This window comes from Lynx rufus, unplaced genomic scaffold (genome assembly GCF_022079265.1).
Source record: "Lynx rufus isolate CCGP_SWC_20201006 ecotype Redwood Valley unplaced genomic scaffold, mLynRuf1.p SCAF_2, whole genome shotgun sequence".
Taxonomy (NCBI): Eukaryota; Metazoa; Chordata; class Mammalia; order Carnivora; family Felidae; genus Lynx; species Lynx rufus.
Genome location: NW_025814834.1, coordinates 64,194,002 through 64,213,278, shown reverse-complemented (window position 1 = coordinate 64,213,278; position 19,277 = coordinate 64,194,002). Strand labels below are relative to the sequence as shown.

General features: G+C 37.6%; 1 protein-coding gene across 1 annotated transcript in view; it reads left to right on the top strand.

Moving 5' to 3' along the window:
* CERS6 (ceramide synthase 6) overlaps nt 1–19,277 on the top strand; it is a 320,307-nt gene that overhangs the window by 176,443 nt on the left and 124,587 nt on the right. The window contains exon 4 of the mRNA XM_047084888.1: nt 3,520–3,577. Within this exon, the coding sequence (XP_046940844.1) occupies nt 3,520–3,577 (58 nt within the window). The remainder of the gene's footprint in view (nt 1–3,519; nt 3,578–19,277) is intronic.

The following is a 19,277-nucleotide window of genomic DNA, read 5'->3' as shown; positions in this document are numbered from 1 at the left end:
CCAGAATACAATACCACTATAGATCATCTTGTCTCTAAATCTGCTTTTCTGCATCTGAAACCACAGGGTGCTAAGTATTTCCTTTTTTCCCCCACTTACCTTTTGAAATAGCAGTCACTCACTGATGGGGGTGGGACAGACTCTCTTCCTGCCTCAAAAAGCCTCATTCATGACCAAGAGTAGTCTTTTTTTTTTTTTTTCAATGTTTTATTTTTATTTTTGGGACAGAGAGAGACAGAACATGAACGGGGGAGGGGCAGAGAGAGAGGGAGACACAGAGGGAAACAGGCTCCAGGCTCTGAGCCATCAGCCCAGAGCCTGACGCGGGGCTCGAACTCCCGGACCGCGAGATCGTGACCTGGCTGAAGTCGGACGCTTAACCGACTGCGCCACCCAGGCGCCCCAAGAGTAGTCATTTTCTGACTGATACAGTTTCTGACTGATACAGATGGTGGCATTTGTATCCGAAATGGTAGAAAACGGAGAAAGGGAGCTACACACAGATTTTCCTACTTCCTTCAAGACTCCTAACTTGTTTCGCTCTGCTTTGAATTATGTTTCTAAAATATAATTTTATTGTTTTTTTGCTGCAAAATTCTCTGATTCTTGCAATAGGTTGAAGGTTATATCTTTCTTTTTTGTGGCTGCATTGCACCTTTATTTTACCTCTCGTTTTACAGGTATTTTAGTGGGAGGTTGGAGGGGGCTAGATATCAGGAGACAGTAGCTAGGCACCATTTAAAACTGTAACTTATATGAAACTACACAAATAAGAAAGTTATGCGTGTGGCAGAATGCTTGAAAATTTTGCTTCCTGCAGATATTTTGTGGGAATAAACTCTGCCTTGTAAATATTCATCACAAGTTGTTATTCAAATGATAGAGGCATCGATGTCCTGTATTAGAACCTGTGTGTTATGAAAACTGGGTCATTTCAGTGAGGAAATAAAATGTAGGTACAATAAGTGATTATAAGAATTCCAATGACTTCCATAAAGTTTTTATTACACATAAAAATTGCCTGATCACTGCCTGCTCACAGAAGAGTTTTAGAGCTGAAACAGCTGTTATAAATCATTTAACCTGGGAGTTGCAAATTCAGTTGCCTTCAGGGCCGGAAAAGTGACCTGCATATGCATGAAGTAGGTTGGTTTAACATATTGGGAGTGGAAGGGACTAGAGAAAAGTGGAGATTACTTATGCCACCAACTCCTTGGGCCATAATACCAAAACAGTATAATATAAACCCCCTCAATAATAGATTTGCCCAAAGTTAGGAGATTTGGTGTGTCCTAAACAGAAGCAGCTACATAATTTCCAGTGCCCAGTGCAAAACAAAACATGGGCTCCCTTGTTCAACAATTATTAAGAATTTCAAGATACTGACAGCAGAACATTAAACCAATCATGGGACCCGATGGTGACTGCACAAGTTACACGGCCTTGAAGCCATTCCTGGTCTTCACTTCTGATCTAGAATTTATACATCCAGACAGAAAGAAACATACAGACACTTCATCCACAACCACCAAAAACCAATAATGGAGGTGTGGTTAAAATGAAGTCCTTGACTTTGATGCTGCATCAAATGAACCACCTTTACTTACAAGAAGGCTTTTTTGTATGAGGCTTGCGACTCACCAATTTTCTATATTGTTTGGAGGTTTTTGTTGAATTCTTACACTGCTACCATCAGTTTTTGTTGTTCCTTCCTGAAGTCAGGTTTTATGAATTATGAGTTGAAGATTTTCAACCCTAAAGTTCAAAGCTCTTCTCTAAATGTTACCTCTGATTTGAATTCCAGAATGTTTGACCAGTCAGTCTGGGAGTGAAACTCTGGGGGACACTTGTGTCTGCTGTTGAGTCTCATCTCAGCTCTCGGAGGCCCCCTACCATTATTCTTTTCCTCTTACCTGAAGAAGCTGTTGTTTTTTCCAGAATATTTTGTCTAAAATTTGAATCATCGCCTAAAATCACCTCTCCCTCTCCCCTGCTGTTTTTTATCTTATTTGAAAAATTTACATAGCTTGAAAACACGTAAAGCAATCTTCTGCCTGCTGGCAGATTGAAGTTGACTAGTCCCTTTCTCATCTTGTCATTTGTGTTCATTTATAACTTGAAATCCACGGTACTACTAACAACATAACCTCAGGAATGCTCTTTAGTGAAATTTAGCCAGCTTTTAAAGGCATAGCTATTCACACTCAAAAAATACAAGAAATAAAATTGGGAATTGGGGTACTAGGGTAAGAGGTTTTTTGGTTTTTTTTTGTAGTAACCATATATACATATAATATATAATTTGTATAAAGTCTTTATATTTCGAGAAAATTTTATGTATATATTTTTAAAATTTCAGTTACTCACCATTAAGCATTTCAGTGTAAATCACAAAACAAGGACATTCTCCTATGTAGACCATAATAGAATTCCCCCACTCAATAAATTTAACATTTATATAACACTAATGTTTAAGATTCATATTTGGTGCTTTCCATTGTCCCAATAATTTTGTCCAATAAGTTTTGCCATTTAAAAAAACACCTCCTAATCTATTTGTCTGTTTATTATCTTTGAAGAGCACATCACAGAATCTGTAATTTTGTTAGCAAATGCATTACTTTTCTTCTTCAGGAGAGGTTTTGAAGATCTTACTTAGAAGTTTTTGTCTATCCCCAAATTGCAAAGATATCTTTCATCAATTTCCTCTCTTAGCTTTATAGTTTTACCTTTCAAATTTAGGTCTTACACCTAAGTGTGGTTCATTTTTGTATAGGGTAAAAAATAGGGCTTCTTCAGCTTTTACCCCTGTAAACATTACCGCTGCCTACATGAAGTCTCACATTTTAAGAAAAACATTGAATCATTTAAAATTGAAAGAGAACCAAAAACATTTTTTTTGCTCACTAAAAAAAGTGAAAGTCTGATTAACAGCTAGATGTACAGTTTGGAGTGGTATAATGTTGCCATTAAGAGTTGTATATCAGATGATTTAGATTCCAAATGGCTTCCTTTAGCGACACCACAAAGGTATCCATAAGTATTTGTTAAAAGATGAAAAGAATCTTACCTGATTTAAAAACACTAAGGTTTTTATTTTTAAAAAAAGTATGAACTTCAGTTAAGTCCAGTTATTTACTTAATATCTGAATTAGGCAAGGAATTCATAACAATCTTATGTACTTTTATATTGTTGAAGTATATCCCTTCATGAGTGATTTACAAGAGGAAATTCGTAAGTTGAGAAAGAAAAGATGAACAAATGGGTAAAGACAGTAACTGAGTGGAAGAAAATTTTTTATGAATTATTAATATTTAAGATTTTGCAATAAGCCATGCACCTGACTATATGTGTTCAGCTAACACTGAAGTTACCCATTAAGCTTAATCCCTGGTTGGAGTGGTGGGTGTGTGTGGGGGGGCGCAAATTTAAGGGACTTTTTTCATTCACATGCATCAATACTGTGCTGTGAAATATATAAACTGAATGTCATAGAATGTTTCTTTAAACTTCTACAGGTGGAGATTTTCATTTCACCTTTATGTATTTATCTATGGAGTCCGGTTCCTGAAAAAGGTAGGATCTACCAAGTTACTTTATATAATTCTTATGTAACTGTAAGCCTATATCTCATTTTTTTATGTGTGACAGTAATGATATTTTAAACAATCATAACAGGTTTCCTAAGAATTTGTGCATTTTTCTTTGACTTATTTCTGTAGTAAATATTTTTTAGATAGATAACAAAAGTATCTTTGAAAATAATTTATTTTGCCATTGAAAGATGTTGCAAGTCCTCTGACCACTGTAGTTGGTTACTTATTACTTATGGGCACTAGGAGCCTTATAAAATCCATTTGATGCTTTGAAAGAAGTTAAGAGTTTCCATGTCACACAGCTTGAAAAAAAAATCAGTTGTTAAAATGTGAGTTATCACTATAATCTTCACCAGCAGAAATTATGTTTTAGTGTCTTGCATCGCTATTAACAAGGCAACACCAGCTGCTGGTGGAAAATTGAGTTCCTTTTGTAGATTGTGTTTCCCCTGCTGCTCTTTTGCGATTCCTGCATAAAGTGAGGCATCTTTATCTATGGAAATAATTCTTCCAGTCTGCCATAGCCTTTTTCCTGGCTATTTCAATCCTGAATGGCACTACTAACATGTTAGGCTGATTAAATTCAAGTCTCATGAAGATTTAGCTTCTCTTAATCACGCATGTGTTAACAACGCTGGTGTTGCAGAAGGTTGGAAATTATTTTTAAAAAATATATAGTATTACGCTTTAAAGCAACATCAATGGTATCTTTACTTAGTAGAGAATTTTTTCCAAAGTGGGCCTTGTGCCAAGTGTCATGTCTTACTAGTAAATTTTCATGTAAATATTGATGTGAAAATTTGCAAATGTGTTTTTAGTTTCAAAGTCTGAGTTATCAGTTAGTGTCTGCCTGTGGCAAATTATATTATAAATCGTTAGTTGTTTCACAATATCATATTTTCCTAGAGGGATTATTCTTTTTACTTGTTGTCTTTTCCTTTAGTAACTATACTTACGTTTCACTTAATGAGGCTATACTACTTTCACTTAATGGCCAAGAGGCCATTTGAATACATTTAGAACGATGAGCCACAGTCTGTAGCCTGTTTGAGTATGAACCAATTCTCAACTGGGGTACAGAAACGAGGTGGAAGTGGCTATTTTGGAACTCTGCTGTTCTGGTTTTCAAATTTACTTGTGTAGAGAGAAAATGGAAGGAATGATTTAGGGCTCCTGTGCTCACAACTCACTACCTTGGAAGAGGAAACAGCTATGGATGGAATTTCAGTTGACAAGGGAAAGTTGTGTTTCATGGGAATGTCAAGTTGCTAACTGAGGTCAAGGTTTGGAATTCATGTTGGGTTCTGGGGGCGAAGGACTTTGACGGTAAACAGGGAAAGATGGTGAGAGCTGGGAGTACTTCTGTGCCCTTTTCCCTACATCTGTGGGGATATGATCTCTTTTAGCCTATCTACAGCAAGCCTGGCCATCTGTCATCAGAACAGGAAACATTTTGACACTTAGCTCTGCTTCTCTCAGTCCCCAAACAGACTGAAGGGAACAAGAATAGCTTGTATCCCCCAGCCCTCCCTGGCTGTGGAGAAGGCAGTAAGAGAGCTTGTCAATGGAATGTTTGCTTAGAAGTTGCTTTTCCTTGAACTACCCCAGTTCCCTATCAGCCTGCCTCTAGTGATAAAAAAATGAGAAGAGAACTAGATGTTGCTCTTCTTGTAAAATATTTGCATTTGGGGTTTCTTCCTCTAAGAAGCTCTTGGTTTTGGTTGAGTCTGTACTTTAATAGTTCTAATGTGTGATAGAAATGTGTATATGGAATCCATGTGTCCGAACCCGCTGTGGAGGACTTCATAAGCCATCTTTTCCAACCCTCTTACTTCACAGCTGGGGAATCAGAAATCCTGAGAGGGTAGGGAGCATTTCAGAGGTCACACAGTTAGTTTATTAAAAGTTGAACCTGAAATGAAACATGCACAGCTGTCTCTTAATCTAGTACTTTCCCCACTAACTTGCATGTCCTATCTTACAGCATGATTTCCAGATGACTTCCTTCTTTGGTTAAGTTAGCAAACTTAACCTCATGCAGTCATTGTTTCTATTTATAGAACTTTAAATACTTACCCTAATGGATATTTAAAATATATTTTCTAGTAACTTTTTTGGAATAGACAGTGTATTTGGTCATCTAACACAAGAGGAAAAATCTATATTGTCAGCATCAGAAATAACCAAAACAAGATAATTCATATTTTCACAACACTCTGAGTGTTTTAAACAAAATAGCAGGGCAGTGGACAAATTTTAGGAGGTGAGAAGTCATAGCTGCTTCTTACTCTATGCATTAAAAATGTTGATTCTTGGGGTGCCTGGGTGGCTCAGTTGGTTAAGCATCTGACTTCAGCTCAGGTCATGATCTTGCAGTCCATGAGTTTGAGCCCCGCATCAGGCTCTGTGCTGACAGCTCAGAGCCTGGAGCCTGCTTCACATTCTGTGTCTCCCTCTCTCTCTGCCTCTCCCCTACTCACACTCTGTCTCTCTTTCTCTCTCTCAAAAATAAATAAACATTAAAATTTTTTTTAAAAAATGTTGATTCTTACTTGGGCTGTTAGAAAAATGCTGAACAGCTTGGCACTATCCGGTTTTCTTCTACCTTTGGGTCAAATGAACCTGAAGCAAGTTGGTAAGTGCTGGCACCCTGGGCTCATATGCCCCTGGGCCTTGTGTGCCCTGACTTCTTTGCCTGAGATACAAACCTCCTAGTTCTACCACAGGGGCCTTATCCTGATGCGCTAGACAAATAAGACTGTGGTTTCAAATTATACCCTACTTTTAAAGTCAGAAAACTGGAAAGCCATGTTCTTACTCCAACTAGCAAGAAGCTTTTCTTCAAAGAAAGTCAAGAATTAGAAATTAAAATGATGAGTTTTAGTTCCTTCAACAAAAGCCATCATATCACACCTGCCAAATAATTACATCTCCAGATATTTGAGGATTTAACAGAAATAAAGCCTCTGATTAAGCACACAGTGGTAGTGTGGTACCCTAGGGTTTTAAGCAAACTTGGAATGATATTCTCATTATCAGTATCATCTATGACATTATGTCATAATTCTTGCAGTTGATACGTAAATGTATCTTTGGAGCAATATACAGGATGACTTCTTGCATGAGTTGGGTGACCATACAAGCTATCTTAGGATCCTAGGCAGTTACCTCCCCCTTGAACTCAAAATGACCCAGTTTGGGCAATAAAGTATTCGATCACATGTCAATAGTTCTGTAATAAATAGTGAAATCATTGGCCTGTATTTTAAAATTTCTAGACACCCCATAAACTGTGTGTGTGTTCGTTTCTATGAAATCAACAAAATGTTTTCTGTAGTTTTGTGATGACAAATAAAAGAATGAGCCTCATGTTTTATAGTGATGTGATAATGCTCAGGTATGCATATGTTATATGTTTTCTGCTTTCCCAGCTTAGAACCCCCTTTATAGATAGCACTAACTCTGATCATGAAGCAGTCTCTGGAAGGCATTACAGACAGGTTAGTGAACTATTAGGTAAAGTTATAGCTAAGTTAGTAGGAAATATTTAAATAGTTGAAAGATAAGCCTGTCTCAATACTCTGCTCCTGTAATTACCAGACACAAGTGCTTTACCCATAAATATGATTGGCAGAGACAAGTACTTTTTAAATTTTTTACTTATTTTTATTTTTATTTATTTATTTATTTGAGAGAGGGAGAGAAAGTGAGAGCATGAGCAGGGAATAGGGGCAGAGGGAGAGGGGGAGAGAGAGAGTCCTAAGCAGGCTCCATGCCCAGTGCAGAGCCCAACGTGGGGCTCCATCCCACTACCGTGAGATTATGACCTGAACAGAAAACAAGAGTTGGACACTTAACTGGCTGAGCCACCCAGGTGCCCCAGAGACAAGTACTTTTTAAAAGAAAACTCAGAATTAGTTCAGGTGCTCTGAAATTCTACCACACAATGTACTCATTCATACAAATTAACACATTTTCCTAAGTCCTGAAAGAAACCACATTCAAGCCTTAAATAGAGTAAGCTATCTCTCACTTACTGTTACCTTTTCTTCTCCTTTGTAGATGGAAGTTTGTATTGGGTGGAGTGCTTTGAATATTTTTCTTTGAGTTTCTTTGATTATCTTTTAACAATAATAGTGTTACAGAAAGGCCAGTGTAGAGATGTATGCAACTGGGATTTAGGTAAATAGTTTTTCTTATAATCTACATGTTAGGCTAATGTATATCCAAGTTTTAATCATATGGTACATTTTATATCCATTTTGTACATATACATGTATATAATTAAAATAGAAGCTACTCAAATATACCAATACCTAACTTCTGTGTCAGTGAAGGTCCCATTATGAGACAGAAACCACAGGAGTTATTTTAGGAATGACTATAATATGAAGAATCACTAACTGGGGGAACCGCTAAGACTGGTGTTAACTTGTGTTACTCCAAGTAATTGATCTGCTGGCTGTTTGCTACCAGTCTGCAATGAGATAAGAAACTTGACCTGAATGTAAATCAACTCCCTGCTTCTTCTTTGAGAAAGTCTATCTATGAAGAAAAAGTCAGCTGAAGTAGACAGTGTGTTTAGTGATGTAGTTAATTTACATTCTGGTGAAAGAGTAACAAACATTTCAAGGACTGGCACTCTCTGTACATGAGCAGTGCACATGAGGTATCGTGAAGATATTAATGGTAGGAAGAAGCTACCTCTCTGAAGACCAGGGGTTCATAGAAGAGGGTGGAGTAGAAGCTTGAAGGAAGAGACATGGACCTTGACAAGACCTCCAAGAGGGGAACGTTGACCAGCTGGAGTCTCTGAGGGACCACAGTGAGGCTGGTTCTGGGAATGAGGAAAGACTGCAGACGGCAAGCTGCTGTTGCCGCCAGGATGAACTTCCACTGCTAGTGTGAAGATGTGTTGCTGGGGGTGTGGGGGTAGTGGTGGAGAAGTGACGGCAAGAACAGGAAGCAAAACACAAAAGAGCACATCCCATCTTCCTGTTGCAGTCTTCCCGCCTCCTTCTAGTGCTTCTGAGAGGCTCGACTCCACAAGGCACCAGCTCCTGAGAGCCAGCTGAATTGGTGTTTGCAGAGTCACAGCTCTGAAGCTGAGAGATAGTATCTGAATAACTAGCCCAGCCTTCCCGTGGTGCTGCAATCTATGATGTACTCTCATGACTTGCTGTCATTTATTTTATTACATTTAAACACTATGCAAGTTGCCATGTACTCTGTTGGCTTCATGACTAACTAGAGGGTGAAAAGGCATCACTGAAAAGTAGTATCTTGGCCAAATAAGCACTTTGCCAATTCCCTTAGACTGTCTCAATCTGCTCAGAATGAAGGCATAGTTCATTATTCATTTGTTTCATTATTTTTCATTATTCATAGTTCCATTATTTATTTGGTGTACTTTTTTTTTTCTTTTTGTAAAATTTCTTTTAATGTTTTATTTATTTTTGAGAGAGAGTGAGGGAGAGAGAGACAGGCAGAGAGACAGAGCGTGAGCAGGGGAGGGGCAGAGAGAGAGAGACAGAGAGAGAATCCAAAGCAGGCTCCAGGCTCTGAGCTGACAGCACAGAGCCCAACACAGGGCTCAAACTCACAAACCATGAAATCATGACCTGAGCTGAAGTTGAGCCCTTAACCAACTGAGCCACCCGGTTGGCCCCATTTGATGTACTTTTCAAAGTTCAACAAGGCCACTAGGTGTTCAGGGTGGTATCATGCTTCAAGGTATACTCTTTTGCTTATTGGTTAGCTTGGAATCCTTCTGAAATTGAAAGAGCAAAATTGTCATCATTTTGCCTGTATTGACAGGGAAAATAATATTTGTCTGGCCCAGTAGAATATGTGTCCATTTAAAATTTTTTGTGTCATTTAAAAAATTTTGAAATTGCTTGGAGTTATGTTCCTTGTTGAAGGAGATTTGACATTTAGAGTTTTACGTAAGTTTTAACTTTTACCTAATGACCCCATCAAGTAATTTTGTAAGAATTGCAGATGACATAGAATATGAGCATTGAGAATAGACCTTAAAGATCAACCATCTCAAATTTCTCATTTCAGAACGAAGAAATAATTTCAAAAGGATGAATTGACTTGCTGTGGCAAGAATAGAAGCCAGCCTTGCCGTCTTTAGAATTTCTAAATCAGTTAAAACAACAATATCGAGACTTGGAAAACAAGTTTCAAAAATCTAGCAACTCAAGTATGTTTAATTAGCAAATTCACCTCATTAAGAAGTAAAAGTTACATCACTGTGAGAGAACATTAGGTGAGAAGTCAAGATGGAGTTGGTAGTTTGAACCTGCCAATCATTGCTTAATGGCACCTTTGCTCTCTGAAACCTCATTTTTCTCATCTGTAAAATGAGAGAATGATGGTTGCTCTGACTTCCTCAGCTTTTGTGTAGGAGTGCTGTGGAAGCTATAAAGTATTTTAAAAATGTAAGCGAGAACACTAATTATTACTGGTTGAGAGAGGTGGGCTCTGTTGGGGGCTGTGAGTGCTTAGCTCTCCTAAACTTGACATGAAACTTACAAAGTTGCGGCCCCCTCCTAGCCAGGTTAAGATCCCTGTTGTGGCTATGCTTTGATGCTTACAAATGGGTAAATGCATTTTCTGGAATGGAAATATCTGGAATGGCCTTGGGACATTGTCCTTCCACGTTTCTTTTTGTTCTTCCTTTTTCCCTTTTACCTGCATGTACCCTCTTGAATATTTTCTGATTTCCCTTGTACCCGGCATTTGCCCTTCTCTGTTGACTTGGGTCTGGCATTCTATCTGAGGAGGATGTTCTGAGGCTGGTGAAAACCTGAGGATAATGTGGTACACGAAGGGCCCTGAAGAAGTAGTCACAAGACCTGGGTTTGAGGTTGAATTCTGCCATTAATCAGTTTTGCAGCCTTAAGAAGTTACTTACTCTCTCTGGGATTTAATTGCTATATCTCTAAAATCAGTAACATGGACTAACAGAACGTTTAAAAAACTTGTACACCAAAATTCAGAGAAGAATTTGAAATAGCCAGTAATTCTGGCAAGCTGGTACAACCTACTTAGAAAGCAGAGTGGTGACGTGGAATAATAACCGTAAGTATGTTCACATACCGTCACTCGGCAGTTCAACTCCTGTGAATTAATCTTGAGCAAGGAATTACACAGGAGCAAAAAATATATGTCTGTGGTTATTTATTACAGCTTAAAAAATATGTGTGAATGTACATATGCACACTATATGCAATGCAAATTACAGCAAATCCAAACAGAACTTAAAGCAATCTTAATGTCTAATATTAATATGATTGTTTAAATTATTGTTATCAAAATGATAAAATATCATGGAACCATTTAAAAATAAATGGGGCTCCTGGGGTGGCTGGTTAAGCATCTGACTCCTGGTTTCAGCTCAGGTCATGATCTCACGGTTGTGAGTTTGAGCCCCGTGTTGGACTCCGTGATGACAGTGCGGAGCCTGCTTGGGATTTTCTCTCTCCTTCTCTCTCTGCCCCTCCCCCCTCAAAATAAATAAATAAGTAATAACTTTAAAGTAACCATATTATTTATAGTCCTAATAAAATGTTTAGTAGAACTGTACATGAAAAAATTAACATTTATATTAGATAAATGAAAGGTAATAGGTAAAAATGAAGGTTCCTTTTTTTAAATTTTTATTTGTTTTGATGTTTATTCACTTTTGAGAGAGAGAGAGAAAGAGAACGAGCGTGGAGGGGTAGAGAGAGAGGGAGACACAGAATCCGAAGTAGGCTCCAGTCTCTGAGCTGTCAGCGCAGAGCCTGATGCAGGGCTCGAACCCACAAACCCTGAGATCATGACCTGAGCCGGAGTCAGATGCTCAACCGGCTGAGCCACCCAGGTGCCCCCAAAATGAAGATTCCTTTTAGAAAGGTAGAACTGCAGATAAATTAACTACTTTCTTTTCTGTTAAAAATATGAACCCTGAGATGTGGGCATTTGAATGGAAATGACTGCATGTAACTTAGGTATACTTGGGTTTGAAAGAGCTTGTAGTTGTAACTTTTAAAAAGGAGAAAATTTTTTTAAAAAGTGGAATTCTACTTAAATGACAAAGAGATAAAGAAATTTCATTAAAAAAACAAAACAAAACCCCACCGTCCGTGTTTGCCTGGTTCTCGCTGCCCCAGTCCCTTAATTTTCTCCCAGGGGCTTATTTTCCATGATCATCTTGATCCAGATGCCCCAGAATGACATAATATTGACTTTTGAAGAAGCTTTTTTAGTCTCCGGTGGGATTCTGATGAGATTCAGGCTCTGTTTCCATAGTAGAATCCCCACTTCCATTTAGCACTTTAAGAAAACTCCCATAATGAAAGTCCCACCCGTTTTGGTGTGGGTTCCAGTGACTTGGAAAAACTCTTGGCTTAGTACATAGCCAGGATAAAAATTGGAATCACTGAAAATAATCACATAGCAACCAAAGTCATGATAGCTTTACTGCATTAAGTACTCAGTGTGGGCCAGGCATTGTATTGATCACTCAGAGTTTGTTTCTCTTGCATTGTACTGTGTACCTTCTCATCCTCATAGATAAAGAAACCAAGGCTAACTAGGGATCAGTAATTTGCCCAAGGTTACAGAGCTAGTCAGTGGGAGGGCTGGAATTTAAATGCAGATGTTATTGACATTGTGGCCTACTTGTATCCAGGCTTCACTAGGGACTCTGTGGATCTACTGGACTGATAAGGACTGACCACTTAAGAAAAAGCAAAGGTCTGTCCTGTGACTATATTTATTTAGTCTACAGAGTTAAGCTTAGTGACCGTTAAGATGACAGAATTAAGTTTAGTGATTGTATACAAAAGGCCCACATTAAGCACCATTCTTGCTTTATTTATCTGCTTGCAAAGCTGAAAATCTGTGGTTTGCTTCATTCTTAGTATTTTTGAATCTCAACATAAATTGTCTGCTAATTTTCAGACTGGTACAGATGCCCCTTTTTACACAAACCAATGTAATTATGCAATACAATTTTTTCTCCCCTTCTGTGATACATATTTACTTTCTACATTGTGACTAGCAAACCATAAATACACTATTCACAGTAAGAAGCTGGTTGGAACAACTCAATATGCTCTAGTTTAGGGAATGTGCAGTAGGTGAAATTGTTCACTACCTAGGAAAAATTAAAACGTTCAGATAATAAAGCCATTTCATCAGCACTGGGGTTACAGCTTATAAGTTTTTTTTTATTTAATGAGATGCAGGAATTTAATTTGGAGTGTGTATAATTTTCTCTAAAGAGCACTGAGAAGCCTTTACCCAGGTTGTCTTTGCTTTGTGTTCGGGCTTTGTCTTGAAGGAATGACATCTCACACCAACGGCATCCTGCAGGCGGTGAGGTAGAAGGACTTCAGGACTTGGAGGAGTTCACAAAGCTGAAATGGACTTTTGTTGTAGGAGGACAAAATGTTTGTGTCGATTCTGAAGTACAAGTGGCAGGTATCCCTGAGTGATACTTGCTCTTGTGTAATTATTTATACAAGGGTTTGTGGATTTGGTTTGTGGTTTGATCAAACCGTGAATCTTAGTTTTTTCAGGTCACTTAATAAAATATCAACCTTGTAGAAGGTCTAAAAATAAAGAAAAAGCGAACTTCTGTTTTAGAGGCTACTAAAATAACACTCATTTACATGAGTAAAATGTTCATTATTAGACAGTGCCCTAAAGGCATAGATTTACACTTCTCAAAAGTTTAGGGCTGAGCTTGACTGTGAAAAACATTGGTCCTCATTTATATGCTGTAACAAAGCTAGCACCACTTCCTCTGGCTTAGGGCAGTGCCTGAAAACTGGATTGCATTAGTATTCCTCTCCTGTTTCCATGGGGAATAGAAAACTAGTCACTCTCAGAAGAGTTCAGGTAATTTGATATGAAATATTGATCCATGTATCAAAATCTGTACCTGCACATTCACTCTGCATTAGCTGAATCGTATCTGACATTAAAAAAAAAAAAAAAATCCATTACTGAATTCAACAAGAAAAGCATTATTCTCACTAAGGTTTGTCTTAATAAAATCTGAGAGCTAATAGCTTTCACAAACAATGGTCATCATAAGAAGCATTTTCCTCATCAACAATAATGAAACAAACCAGATGTTCATTGCTTAAAAATGATAGCTTTTGGGAAGAAATAATGAGATGTTCTACTTCTGCTTGTAAAACTGGTGTTCTGTCTCTTCAGGAAAGACCCAGTCTTGTCTGTGTGATGTGATGGTGGGGGAGGAGGTACTTAGGACAAGTATCTGATGTGGAGCAGAGCAGCGGGCCTCCCTATCTGACTAGCTCATGCTCTGATTACAGCTCTGCATGTGGCTCCATAAAACTGGTTCAGAGAGCATCTGAATACTGGGTCAACTACAGTTTTCTGTAAGGTGGGACAAATGGTTTAGTGTTTTGTTTTCGTTTGGTGCGCTTCTCCTTTATTAACGCACATGATAATAGGCCTGCTTGCTAAAGGCTACTGCTGTTATTGTTTAGGATTTTTTGACCAAAAGTGTGGTGGTGTCATTTACCTTGGAATGACTATTCAAAGAACATAGAAGAAGGCCATTTTGTCCTTGAGGAATTCATGAATGGAAAGGATAAAATAACTTTCTTCAGGCTAAATTAATCTATAGTGATAGAGGTAGTTTTACAGGGATGAGGGCCTGGGCAAGGGAGCCTGCTGGAGTGCTGGAACTCTTCTAGATCTTGGTCAGGTGATGGTAACATAGGTGTGCACATATGTAAACATATATTGAATTTCTGTGTACTTAGACTTTTGCACTTTATGATATGTAAGTCCTACTCAATTAAAAAAAAACTCAGTGGTTTCTGATAATCCTATAGCTTGCATATAAGCAGTTTCTGTATGTTGCTGAGTGGAAATGTGGGCACAAGGCAGTTGAGGATCAAAAGCTCTTATTTAAAGGGCATTCCATTCATGGCTCTTTCAAGAGCTTCTGTCTATTACCCCTGGAAAATACTGCTCTCTGTTCATTTGTTCATTCTTTTATTCAGTATCTATTGAGCACCTACCCTTTCACTGGGATTATTCTAAGCATCATTGAAAAAGAAGTTAGCAAGACGGTCTGAGTCCCTGAACTAATGAGTATTGTTCTTCTCTTCCCTAAGATCATCCGTAGCATAGGAATTTAATTCAATGTAGCTAACTAACATTTATTAAGCATCTACTAGACCAAGACATAGTAGCAGATAGGAGAGGGAACCCATGGTTCCTGCCTTCAAGAATCTTGTAATATGTCAGAGGAGTTAAGATTCCTCTGTATATACTTATACTTGGTGGTATATGACAGAAGTATAGGATTCCTTCTGAGCAGGGAAAGGGGATCTAATTGAGGAAATTGAAGAAAATTTGGAGAGGTAGTATTTAGTTTGAACCCTAATAAATGGCTTCGCGTTGATATGGGGGGTTAGTGAAAGCATTCTTAGATGGAGAGTACAGAATAGGAAACCTGGAAAAATACAGGGTTTATTTGAGATTACAGAGGGGAAATCAGAAAATGAAACTGGAAATGTGTTTGAAAATTTGACTTGCATTAGAGAAAAGATGGCTTAGTTCCCCTGCATGTCCTCATTGTAAAGATATCTGGTGTTTGTTTGGAGGGGGCATCCTTCCTCCTCCCTGACCCCAGTCTGCCATCTCTCATCTTATTAACCTGTGGCTCTGATTCTTCTCTATGTCTTCTCTTTGTTCCCTGCCCTTCTTCCACATACCCAAAGTGGTGAGTGGATGGGAGTTGGGAACTAAGGGTAATGGTGGAGAGTCATTTCAGTTACCTCCACTCTCCCAGCCTCATCCATCTGTGAATTGCAGTGAAATTACATCCTCAATCCCTGCCAGCAGAGCCTAATCACCAGATATTGACATTACTGTTCCTATTGTAACCTACCACAAGCAACATGATTGCTCAAACCACTGGTCCTTCCCTAAAATCCTGCTTTACTCTTCTCTGCCCCAACATCCTCACTTTCAAATCCCAGGTAGGTATCATATTTATCAGAGTGTCCTCTCCATCTAGACATCTAACTAATTTATTCTTATTCATTTATTTTTATGTAATTATTTTTCATTGAATTGTGATTGACATGCAAAAATTTGGACATATTTAATATATAGTTTGATAAGTTTGAAGATAACTGTGTACCCATGAAAGCATCACCATATACAATGCTTAAACTCCTCTATCATCTCTAAAAGTTTCCTCTCTCCCTCTTTTTTGATAAGAACATTTAACATAAAATCTATCTTCTTAAAATTTTAAGTGTGCAATACAGGATTGTTAACTGTATGCACCATGTGCTATACAATAGATCTTTAAGACTATGCATTTTACTTAAGTTAAAACTAGATATACCTCTCTAATTCCTCCTCCCCCAAGCTCCTAGTAACCATAATTCTACTCTACTTCTACATATCCCATATAGATGAGATCCCATAGAATTTTTTCTTCTGCGTCTGGCTTATTTCACTTATCACAATGTCTTTAAGTTCATCTACATTGTAGCAAATGGCAGGACTTCCTTATTTTTTAATGCTGAATAGTATTCCATTGTATTTCTAAACCACATTTTCTTTATCCAGTCATCTGTAGATAGATATTGAAGTTGTTTCCTATTTCTGTTTTCTTTGCCATTGTGAATAATAACTGCAGTGGGGCATGGATATGCAGATATCTCTTTGAGATACTGATTTCATTTCTTTTGGTTTCCAGAGGTAGAGTTGCCGGGTCGTATAGTTGTTTGAAAAGTCTCTAAGCTTTTATCCATAGTGGGTGCACCAACTTACATTCCCAGTAGCAATGCACAAGAGTTCCCTTTCCTCCACATCATTGCCAACACTTATCTTTTGCTTTTTTTTTTTTTTTTGGTAATACCATTCAAACAGATGCGAGGTGATACCTCATTGTGGTTTTGATTTGCATTTTTTTGATGATTAGTGATGTTGAGCATCTTTCAATTTACCTTTTCTTGGGGGAAATGTCTATTCGGGTCTTTGCCCATTTTTAAATCTGTTTGTTTGTTTGCTATTGAGTTTCAGGAGTTCCTTATGTATTTTGGATAGTAACCCTTTATCAGGTGTGTATGATTTATAAATATTTTCTCCCATTCTGTAGGTTGCCTTTTCACTTTGCTGATTATTTCCTTTGCTCTGCAGAAGTTTTTTAGTTTGATGTAGTCCCATTAGTCTATTTTTGCTTTTGTTGCCTGTGCTTTTAGTGTCCTAACCAAGAAATCGTTGCCAAGGGCAGTATCAAGAAGCTTTTCCCCTAGATTTTATTTTAGGGGTTTTATAGTTTTAGATTTTATTTTTAAAGCTTTAATCCACTTTGAGTTGATTTTTGTGAAGGGTCCAATTTCATTTTTTCCATGTGGATATCCAGTTTTTCCAGCACAATTTATTGAAGAGACTACTCTGTCTCCATTGTGTATTTTTGCCCCCTTGATTTATTCTTGAGGCTTCTGCCCTAGCTTTCCACAGAAACTTCACTGAACAAGGTCCCTGGCTTTTCCTGTGATCATCAGCACTTCTGACAAAGACAAATATAGGGAAAAACTGTCCCCCAGTCTCTATCTTTTTCCACTGCTCCAAATATTCTTGTCATAAGCAGGCCAGGTACATTGTTATTCCTGGGTTTACTTAGAATGACCTTCCTTATCTTTACCCAAAGATGATTCTTCAGCCCTGATTTTTCACAGATCCCCCTCATGATGGAAAACCTGTAACTTAGGGCCCTTTAAATCTCTACTTTAGTGTATCCTGTGGTTGTATTGTGTGTAGTAAAGCAGCTAGCTTGATTCCTGAGCCATGGAAGGTGTTTGATCAGTAAGAGTTGTCATTATTATTATCATACAATATTATTCCATACTTAAGTAGTAAGTGTCTTATCTATGTGCTTATATCTCAGATTTATTTCCATCCAATTCTATAAGCAGCTTAAGACAGGGCTTCATATCATGGGTATATTTCCCCATAGTGTTTGATATCCTGCTGACAATACAGTTAGATAGTGCCCAAGAAACTTGAGTAATGAAATTAAAAATATGCTACTTGGCTATTCTGTAATAATTTTGTTTAAAAGTTTTTTGGGGAAAGACCTTAAAAATTAATGACTAAAATCAAGTATAGAGATTAGCTGAGAATTTTTATCATTTGTGGTTACCCTCTTTCCCATTAGTATTGTACATAGGGTTGGCAGTAAAATTAAATGAAATGTTAACCTCTAAAGTCAAGGCCCCTATTGCTCAAGGCCATTAACTGGTAATATTCTAAGAATTATCTCTATAGAGACTTGGATAGTAGGGGGCATTCAGTAACCACAGCATAAGTAAACATGGTTTGTTCTCTTAGGCAATAGCCCTGTTGTGAGTTATCAACTTCTCCCTTTGTGGATATGAGCTTCTGTCCATAGCAGATCCTTGATTAGAAGGTTGAAAGTAAATGATAAAATATCATAACACAGAATTTCATAATAAGGTACATGGTGTTCAGCATAAGCAGAAAAATTATATTTGGCACAGGTTATCCAATATGAAGGGTGGAGGTAATAACTAGACTGTAGTGCTGTGTGTGTGTGTGTGTGTGTGTGTGTGTGTGTGTGAGTGTGTGTGCAGGCATCATTGGCATGTGAAGCATAAATTAAGAAGTAGCTCTTTTTTTCACTTTGTTCCTAATTATGGCTTCTCACAATCTAATCTCAGTTTTTTTTTCCCTTGAACTAGGGGTTGAAGCTATAAAGTGGTGCTTTACTAATTATCTGCATTTCATGTGAATTATGAAAACAGGGCCATGTAGAAACAAAATTAGTAAATGCTGTGGATACTATTTGATTTAGGTCCTGTTGACCTAATTTACAAGATCCTAGGCAGGGAAATGGTTCCCACTTACTTCTCCTTGTTAACCAGTCCTTTAACTCCAGAGAATGGACTCCTAGTTGATTTCTGTGTAGTGCAAGAAGTGTTGATAGGCATGGAATGTGGTCAGCAGATACTGGCAAAATTCAGATTACCAAATAATGCCACAAAGTAAAACACAGTGCTACACATTACTTATGTAACTTACCTAGCCCTTTAGATGAGAGGTAGAAATTAAAAATAGAGTTTAGATTTTGACAGTGGTTGATTATTATGATCATCTCTTATTAAGATGTGACATTTATTTCTCAATTCATTTAATAAATAGATGTTTGTGGTATGAAATCTGACTTTCTAGAAAATAGGTATTGTGTAATATTATGCAAAAATTTTGCCTAATGATCATTTTTAGATACCATGTTGGAAATGCTACTCTTTTTCTTTTCTAAGTTTCTCCTGACATGTACTTGAATTTAAAAAGCAATCACTGAATATAACATTGAAGGTTTTATCTTCATGTGCTAAATGTGGCAATTATAGGCCAAGAAATTGATAGAAGTACAAAATGGACTCTCTCTGAAAAATAGAGGAATTGGCATTGTTAGAAAAAGTACTGATTTGTGGTTCCATTAATTTTTAAATCTATTTTGCCTGCTAGGAAAAGTATTTTATAGACAGCTAACTCCAGTGAATGCAGTGAACAGTCACACCTGATTGTTGCTGGTTCAAACCTTGAAGCACAGATAAAATTGACTTTAGGAACTGGTAGTAGCTTCTCATGTTATT